The sequence below is a fragment of the Centruroides sculpturatus genome, unplaced genomic scaffold, assembly GCF_000671375.1.
Source record: "Centruroides sculpturatus isolate CEXI.00-Female unplaced genomic scaffold, Cexi_2.0 scaffold11, whole genome shotgun sequence".
NCBI classification, from domain to species: domain Eukaryota; kingdom Metazoa; phylum Arthropoda; class Arachnida; order Scorpiones; family Buthidae; genus Centruroides; species Centruroides sculpturatus.
In genome coordinates, this window is record NW_019384501.1 from 1,198,228 (window position 1) to 1,208,407 (window position 10,180).

General features: G+C 34.8%; 1 protein-coding gene across 4 annotated transcripts; it reads right to left on the bottom strand.

Annotated features, from left to right (window-relative positions):
- Positions 1-575: 575 nt before the first annotated feature.
- Positions 576-7,777, bottom strand: LOC111622051. 4 transcript variants are annotated; one of them, XM_023364363.1, is made up of 7 exons: positions 7,758-7,777; positions 5,957-6,038; positions 5,042-5,200; positions 4,825-4,957; positions 4,530-4,759; positions 1,024-1,382; positions 576-954 (listed from the first exon to the last, which is right to left on the bottom strand). In XM_023364363.1, exons 1-7 carry the CDS (start codon positions 7,766-7,768, stop codon positions 732-734), a joined length of 1,197 nt encoding a protein of 398 aa, XP_023220131.1. In that variant the 5' UTR covers positions 7,769-7,777; the 3' UTR covers positions 576-731. The 4 variants fall into 4 exon arrangements, with proteins under 4 accessions (XP_023220131.1, XP_023220130.1, XP_023220132.1 ...); XM_023364362.1 differs by lacking the exon at positions 7,758-7,777 and adding an exon at positions 7,251-7,491; XM_023364364.1 differs by lacking the exon at positions 7,758-7,777 and adding an exon at positions 6,488-7,491.
- Between the last annotated feature and the right edge of the window lie 2,403 nt (positions 7,778-10,180).

Here is a 10,180-nt window from a genome sequence, read left to right on the forward strand (position 1 = left end):
TTAAATTCCCATACTTTAATAAATTTCATGAAAAAATTAAATATAACACATTAATAAGAATTATCATCCAACTGAAAGTTTGTTCCATTGTAATGTGTATAAATATTTTATAATCGTAGTTTCTTAACAGTTAATTATAAATACTCATAACAAATGTCAGAGTTGTTGCTTGCGCTTCAATCCCTGAATAAAAAATGACAAGTAAAAATGGGTTATAATTTTAAAAAAAAGCCCGAAATGCATTTTACCAAAAATTTTTAGTGACGTATTAATTTTGTATTACACAATGTAAATAAACTTCTGTAAAATCGCATAAGCATGGTCACAAATTGGTGTTACGNTACGCTATAAACAAAAAATTGTAGGATAACTTACCGAGTGTGCACTATTAGACATCCTCATTGCTAAAGCTTGTTTTCGTCGCGGAACAACTCAGCAAATAGCGGCCGATTTCTAACAACTTATTTTTCTGCAATTTATACAATTAATTTATAATCATTATTATAAGCATCGTCATAATTACTATTTAGTTTTTGGTGATGTTTATAAACTAGTTTTCGCAATTAATTATTTTCTAGAAGCGCACATCGTGTACAAACTTATCGGTGACTACATTTAAAAGTTAATTAATATCTTATTAACAAATGTTTCCAAAAAAGTTATATCTCTTCCCGGTTTCCCCTACACCTCCGACCTTTACACATGATTGTGCTAACGAAAAGTTCGATAATTTACTGCTTGAAAGGAACAATCCGATTGCATGTCATTCCGACCAGGAATTCGGCAAGGAAACAAGAAAATGATAAGGCGTAACCTACGATAAGCACAACAAATGGACCAAACAAGTCTTGTAGAGACAAACGTTTCCAATCATTCGACGATTTTAGTTTTGATTCGAAAAATGTACCGCCAGACATTTTAATAATAATTCCAGTGTCGAACAATCTTCTGATTCTAAAGATAAATTAATTATTAAATTAGATTAGAGTTTCTACATAAAGAGACATGTTAAAGTATACTTACAATTTGTCGATTTTATTTTTATGCGGAAATCCTTTTCTCATCATAAGTACCAAATTACTTGTGGAAAGTATGTCATCGGATACGAAATATTCGTCGTCGGAATCCATGGTCAGGAATTTTATTAAGTCTGGAAAATCGACAATTGCCCGCTTTGATGTTTCTCCAAACATTTTAATGATCATTTCGTATATTTCGACAACTATTACATTGGTATCCAAGCCTTTTGAAGTTCTTAATTTAGTATAAGCATTAATTAATTTTTCTTTTATTTCAGCATCTTCTTTTAGTTGATTTCTCAAAAACTGGTGACTGGAATGAAGATGTTTGGCCAAGGTTCTCAAGTATCCGATTTTTGATTTCTGTAAAAATTCAATTGCTATTTCAAGTGATAAGGTAAATTTTTAATAAGTACTAGCTTACCCGTCACGCATTGCTGCGATCTCAGAAGAAACGAAATTCAAGCAAACTCGTTATGATAAAATTCAATTTACATTTTATCATTTTTATTGAAACTTATTATTATTATTCATTTCCATCGGGAAAACATTTCAAAGTGTCGTTTGAATTCTATTTATTTATTGGAGTGCTTGTGGATACACGATATTTTTTGTTTTTCCGTCTGGTGCGTACACGAATAAATCAGAAAGTTTTCCGACGCGTGAGTTGCAGACATACAGTTGTCCATGCAAGAAGCACGGATTCTCCAAATTTAGCCCACACACTCGCAGCGATTGTCAGAAGTGCGATATTCCCCATTTTTATATATATATTTTTTAATCCTTTATAATTTTAATTATTTAATTGATCCTTCCTCTCTTCCTTGGCATGTTGTGAAATTTCTGATAGTTGGATAATAAACCGTTTTATTGTAATTTGTCTTTTTAAATTATTTTGAGTCGATATTAAAATTTGGGAAAGGGGAATCCCTAGATCGGTAAAATAGGCGAATTTCCTCCTACAACTTCGATTGTTGTTCCGGGTACAGTTAAGGTTTTAACGAAGTTAGAGCGAATACGTAATTACCAAAAAAAAGTTAAAATAAAGTGATTAAACAAAAATTATTACAAATATCGTAAATAACAAATGCATATATAGAAATATTTTTTGGAGGGGGAAATGGTCTTCACAATTTGAAATCGATCGAACATACAGGACAGACAGTGCTCGTATACATGCGCGCCATCTATCGTAGGATAAATGTACTTCGCGGGAGTGTATTAAAAAACTTTCCAAAGTTTCGTGGCAATCGTACTATGCCAGAAACCATCGCGGGAGTATATTAAACAACTTCCCAAAGTTTCACGGCAATCGGATAAACGGTGTGGTAACGCATGAAGGACAGACACACACACACACACACACACACACACACACACACACACATTTTTATATATATAGATGAAACTTGTTATCTATGTATATAAAATTACATGTCCTGACTGACTGATTGATTCATAGCCCAGAGTAAATTGCTGAACCTAAAGAGATGAAATTTGGTATACAGTTAGAGTAATTAGGATACGTCATGAAAATGCACACTAGAAGAGATTTTTCGAAAATCTTCGCGGGGGAGAGGGGGAAGATTAAGGCTTAACCTGAAGAACGGCTTCTACTGTACTATTTTAGATGCAGTTTTTTTTTTAATAGTTATAATTTAATTTCCAAACATATAATATTTACCAAATCATCCAAATCGTTTACCAGAGCAACGCTGGGCTTATTTGTTAGTTGCTAATAAACCTAAAATCTACTATAAATAATGGCTGTGTAGTGTTTTACCACGAATTATTGTTCCAAATCCCTTTCGCTTTGCCCAATTTTTTTACAATATTCTTTCCAAAGAATTCATAACAAAAGTTTCAACTCAAGAATGGGCAAGCCCCAGTAATTTCGCTCCTTTCCTTTAACTTCCGGTGGGATCCATGTGGACTCAGCTTGCATTGTTCACTGCTCCAAAGTTACAGCGGTTATTCTTTGTGTATTTTTATACCCGTTACATTAAAATACAGTTATCTGCAATATCAGGCATTCTGTTAACAGACTGTAGTATATTCCAACTGTTAGAAAAAAGCGACCGCAGAGACTGGGATACCAGTCCAGATTCGGACAGGTCGTAAAACTTTGGAATCTTCGAAGTAGTACATGCGGGATATGTCGGCTTCCGAATGTTTTATTGTGAGTCTAATCGAATCCACTTTGACCTCGATAAAAGGCCATCTTATTGCCCATACGGTGGGAAGTGTCAAAGAAACCCGACGTCTTGCTAACGTGTGATATAATTTCATTATTGTCGCATTGAATGTATTCATTGTAAGTGGTAAACGAACGAAAACAGTACAGTATACCCCTATAACACGGGTTCATATAAAACGGATTTGTATAACACGACAGAAAAAATGCGATCATGTTCGTGTAACATGCTAAAAAAGGCTCGTATAACACCGTAAAAGAATGAGACAGATTGTCATGGCCGACTCGTGTCTCGACAGAATTGGTCAAATCTGGACCAATAGTGATCATTGCACAAACCGTTGAGTTTAAACGAGCAGCGGACCTACAAAAAACATTTATTATTCAACAGCCATAAATATTATATTTCTATTAATGATGACTCCAAAGTTCAGCAAATTTTTCGCAGAAAGAATAACTTATCGGGAAACACGTGACCGCCATCCGATGAGCCGATCCGCGACGAAAACGAGCTTAAGCAATGGCGTCTTCGAACGGTGCGCGCTCGGTAAGTATTCCTACAATTTTTTGTTTATAACGTAGTTTATACGGATTATTCACAAAAAATTATACGTGTTTTGGAAATGTTCGAGTCAAATTAGCTTAGAATCGATCAATTTTATGGAATAAAACCTTTAAACCAGCCGTATCCCTTAAGCTGCGCAAGTGCCGGGCTGTGAACGGCTCACGTATTTGTACAATCTAAGTGACTCGTACAACACGGAATTCATGTAACACGGAACGTATCTACCGTGTTATAGGGGGTCTACTGTATTTTAATCAGCAAACTTGTATTGTTTTCTAATAGTCAACAAAAACATTTTTATAAACGAATAGAAACTAGCTACGAATGTTTTCAACCAATAAGATCAACAACTTTAGTAAAATTTGGCATAAAATAGTAAGGTAAGGGAAAAAACGCGATACAGCTCATGTTATTTTTAAATATCATAGGTTTGCTTATCCGAAAGAATAACTTCGACATACGTTTATATATAAAACTCTCAATCAATACAATTCCAAAGCTACATTATTGTTGCCAACAATACCCTTCTAAGTTTTATCGGGTGATGTTGTTGCGCTCTCGTACTCTATTAACTGCAGTTTGAATTTATATTTCTGTTCATTAATTCTATGACCACAGATTTTCTTGCACATAGAATAAGTATACATACGAGTTTTCCCATAATACAATAATCATTTCGTAAATTTGTATGTCAGACCGATATTGTTATTTCACTGAACCGGATTATTTTTTAAAACAACTTTATACTTACATTTAAACTTTGAATATAGTTACTGTTGCAAATAAGTAAGCAGGAATATTCTCTTCTGTCAAGAGCAGCAGCGAGTTGTTCGAGTGTGGTGGGCACGGGTTCGTTTACCCGCACGGCCAGCAGCGACGACAATACACCGCCGTAACCCCATAACAAAACACTAATCGATAACACCCACATTACAAAACATATTCTGGACGCAAATCGATTGATGACACTCATGTCGACTCCTGTAACGATAGAAACTCAATATAAATTCGTCAACAACAAATTGTCATAAATCGTATCGACTTACCTTGGTTAGTCAAAGTGGTGAAGAGAAACCAGTATACACTCGCTACGTGCCAAGGTTTATCGTCTTTGTCTTTGATGACCCAACGAAAATAAAATCCAAACAGTAAAACGGAACTCAGTAGAGCTAGCCACACCTTCATTAAATTTGTATGGAAGGAAAATAATAATTGCAATTTTTAAGCGTTCTGATTTATAATTTTAGAGAGGAAAAAATTTACCTGTAAACGAAAGGCATTGACGATTGTATGCCATCCAATGTTTTGTTTTCTCAGTTTTATAAAAAAAGTTTTCGTTTTTATGAAAAGAGGTACTGAAAAATCCACGTTGCGGTAATTATCGAATCTAAGTTCGAATTCTGTTGACGAAATATCAGCCTCCTGTGAAGTGAATAATTTGAAATATCATTTATACAAATAACTGTAATGAATATATCGATGGAATCTATCAGCGTATTACGGAAAAGGCTATATTACATTACAATATAATTCGTAATACGTTGTTTACCAGTTGTTGTCACAAAATACTTATTGTAAAATTAATTTTTAAACTACATATTAATACAAAAATGAAGAAGGAAATAAATTAATTATTAAAATATTAATAAATTCACGATGACGTCTAATCGCGAGAGGGAAGACTTACTTCTTTACACAGCAGTTTTTCGAAAGAAGCGAAGTGAGTTCTCTCGAATAAATTTTAACTTGTTTGTTCTATTACTTACTAGTAAATAACATGTGCATTATTTTGCAGTAATTTCTAAACAAATTCCAAATGCTAGTAACAAGTAAAACTTCCTTTAAATTTAATCGCTTTCGAGATGTGACGCACCGATTTCCTTGATTTATGACCTCAAAAATTTAACAGAATCAATGCCCTGTATGTACAAATAATCTTGGCAAATTTATAGGTCATATAGTCCAGAAATATGCAGAATGCACGTACTGATTTTCGTAAAGATTTTTTTTGTTTTTTTATATTTTTAGGCTTTTGAATTGTTAAAACGTAAGGCCAAAATATGACTCGTTACTATACTTTTTCCGTGTTGTATATACAGTAATTTGGAATAAATTAAACAAATGTTTCGATGCTACAGAAATAAAGAATAAAAGCGGAAGAACTGAACTAATAAATACCTTTTTTATTAACTGCGACATTTGAAATTTTTTTCCATAGGATTTGGGTACGTCATTTTCTGACACGTTTGCGTACACGCAACTGAAAATATATAATTAATTTCACGTTTAAAATAATGTGATGTCGCTATCACATTAAATGTTACAATTGATATTAACACAATCAAAGCCGCTTAGAAGTGCGCGTGGCAATCGAACAAAGCATCATATTTATGCCGTCAACTTAACGACGATGATAAAAAGAAATTATAAAATCATCAAGAAAGAGATAATTTCCCGCTAGACAACGTTACAATTTAAAACAGAAAACTTCACTAGCTCGTAAGACTGTCTTTTGGTCATATAGAAGCATAGTTTATTTGTCTATTTGTTTGTTTGTGTTCGGTAACAAGACACGTGGTGATGCCACCGAATTTGGTTTACCTGTTTACGGCAACGGGACACTTGAACAATCTGCCGAGTGGGATGCTTTCCGGCAGGACTTTGTTTTGAAATATGACCCCAATTTAGGTGTTACTAACGTGAAAATACCTGAAAAACGCTATATAACCAGTAGTGGTTACATCCACTCTGCCACTGCAGGGCTCTAGAGGAATCTTACGATATCCCGAAGTAGGAACAGGCACGATGTCGCTGGCGTGGGATCCCACACGTTCATAAATGGCCTCCCATCAGTCCCTGGAGAGCTCGATGGGTATCCGATTCACTCGCCGTGCATGTTACGGAAGTAAATCATCTGTTGTTCCGAGAATCCGTTATATCGCAAACAACGGATTTTCCGCATACTCAGAAAAATATCCGTTATTCGAAAAAATTTCCGTTTCTTAAGCCCTACACATAAGAAATACAAGTAATTGAAATTATTCATTCTCTTGAGATCTATGATCTTTATTCCTTGGCATTCTATCCTACGATTTTTTCCAAGTACCAAGCTAGGTACTCCAATGCCAACACGTCCGCGAGATTGAAATTTAATTCAAATTCCACCACTACACGAACTGTTACGAATCTTTATTATACGTGGTCAGAGCAATCGTATCGAACACCTACTCTCGGGCGAAACACGGACAATACAATAAATTTCGCGCTCTGTGCACAATTTGTTGCCAATCAACTCCGGTTAGAAATAGTGTTGCCAGTCAGTCTTCTGAGTTTCTGGCAATTTTATAGAAAGGCGTATTTTTTAAGGTACTGTATGTGTGTATTATGCCATACGTGTGAACGACAAAGCTGACGTAAGATGTACTGTACATCTGTGAACACAAAAACAGGCAAATTACATATGCTCACTAACACTTTGATCGACCACGATTTGTTAAAAAGCTCGTTCATCTTGGTTTGTTTCGATGCCGCTTTTCCGTTTATTGAATACAACAACCGCTTGATAATGTTATGTACCGGTACTAAAACGTCTCAAGAAGGTCTTGAAAATACTCGATGACCACGCTAAACTTCGGCGCAACACTTGGACCGGCGACAGTTTTCACTACGTGGTTCCTCTTTAATCGCATCAGCAGAATGACTCTTCGCACAATTCTTCAGTTGTGCATACACATTTCAAATATAACAAGTTTATCATCGAACTCTACAAATTTCCAGAAACAGCCAAATATTACCTAAACGTTAAAAAAACGCGAAGTTTACAATATATTTGAAGTAGAAAAAATTATTTATTCTGATTAAAATATCTGATAAAAAGAGGTAAAATTACATTGATTTGGCGTGACCTAAAAAAAGGATCCGTTATTTTAAAAAATCCACTGATCCGTCATCCTTTAAAGAAAGATTCTACTGTACTTACTTTCTTGCCATTAAACACGAGATTATTCTCTAATCTTTAATTAAATAAAAACGGCTACAAATAGTTATTTTTCACTGGCATGCGCTTCACTTTGCATTTACTGTCGAGCTTCCAACTGCTCTTTCTACTGGCACGTTGATTTCATTCGTGCCATCACTAATGCACGACGTAGGAGATGATATCTAAAATCGGTGTATTTGCAGCGAAAAGGCAGCAAGACAATAAATGGGGATTTCAATAATGCGACAGTGATAATAAACACAATAAGAAAATAAAGTTATTTGTTTTGTTTAATTATTGACAAACGTAGAGAACGCTTCACAGAGACTTACCTGGCATTTAATGTTCTGTAGATCAACGACAAAAGTTCCTTGCTGTGTTCTAAATATACTTCTTGGCATGATACGTTGGAATAAATACTGAACTGAAATTAAAAGTAATAATTTTTTTTTATTTTCTGGAATGATTATCATTACATTAAGCAAACAGCGCTTTTACGACGAAAGGATCTTTGACAAAAGATGTGGTATTGACAGATAGAATCGTCTTGTTAGCGTTCGGACAGATCGATTTTATGTGCTATTGCTAAGTAAATACTAAAAAAGCCCCGGCGTGCTTGTGCTCTGACCCATTAACAAACACTTCGGCAAATAGTTGGGCCAAAGGCGAATATTCGGCATTCGTCGAATAGCGTAGGCGTTGACATGCCCTAATAAACACACGTCAAATCAGCCTCGATGATTAACGGTAATTTTTCAGAGGAGTACTCGAGGTGTAGGTTTTAACGAGTGCATAATCAGGAAACACTAAACTATAACTGTGGCTATTGTCTATCTATCTAATATATACCTGTAATCGAGACGGGTTGATGATAATAATAATAATAAGCGCAGAGCCCAAACGGTTAGGAGTTGAAAGTTGAAATTTCGTACACAGATAGGGTACGTTACGAAAATGCACACTAAGAAGGCATTTTTCGAAATTCCCCCGGGAGGAGAGAGACAGGATTAAGGTTTCGACAATGGAAGTGTTAAGTAACAATGGCAGTGTTAACAATGGAAGTGTTAAGTAACAATGAAAGTGCTAAGTAACAATGGAAGTGTTAAGAATGGAAGTGTCAACAATAGACGTGTCAACAATGGAAGTGTTACGTAACAATGGAATTGCTAAGAGAAAGCGACGTGCAAGACGCAGATGCAGTATTTTTTTTCGTTTTGCGGGAAATCGAACATAATTTTACACCCATCTAAAAATTCTGTAGTTAGTCTAGAAACAGGAGGAAACGATGCATTTTGTGAAAACGGGTAAGGTTGACTATAACATAATAATCTTAATCTTCGCTACCGTTACTTTTGCCCGAGCAACGCCGGGCCTACCTGCTAGTTTTAGAATAAAATAACAAACGTAACGAATTTATCACTCGGAAGCAATCAAGGTTAAAAACTGCGGATTTTAAGAAAAAAAATCATTTTTTTAGAGTGGAAGTCGACTTATAAAGGAACACTAAATCTTTACGTCATGCCGACAGATTTCAAATAGTTAAAAGAAATAAAATTGAATTAATCATCCTTCTGTTTTTAGACAAATATTCATTTAAAACGCAGGCTCGACTCCAGTCTGGAACATGTTCATTTATTTTTGTCGGATTTGGTTCTTGTGAACACTGATGGGTTTCTTATAGTTACAGTCTACGAATATAATAAAAGGAGATGTCTTAGTGTTCCATCGTGGACTGGGACGGACTGAAGATGGTGGGGACGAATGGATAAAGAAGAGGCCCGACGTACCACAAGCAAATCCGAAAAATTCATTCGATATCAAATTAGCCACTACGAATAATATTGACGATTGTATATAATCAAAGGACAATAAATTATATGAAAAAATAAAAATAGCATCTATCTCACCATACGGTTTACTTTACTTGAAGTGTTACGTCATACGTAAAAAGCATAAGAACCGATCAATGTACCGTCCATTATTGGCATACAAATTACAATTTTTATATATTATTATGTTAAAAACGATACTTACTAATGGTTTAGCAATTCTTACGACATTGGTTTTAGTCGCCAATTCTGTAAAATATTGAAAAATCTGTATTAAAAGTAAATATGTTTAACGTGATTCGCACAGAAAAATCATAAACTTTCTTACTGACGCTTTTCGTTTGTTCAAAAAAGCATTGCTATAGCAATTATTATATCTATTCTTATTATCTGTAATTCGGATCTCACTCACGCGAGTTTCCCAAATTTACTATTTACAACAGATAATGTACGCGAAATTATACAAAGTGTGTTTTTACCAGTGGAACTGTATACGTGGCAATTCGGATAATCGATGTAAGCTCGGATATCCCCATTTAAGCAATAATTATTATAGTCGAAGTATTTTGAAGCAGACGCGATGATAATAAAATA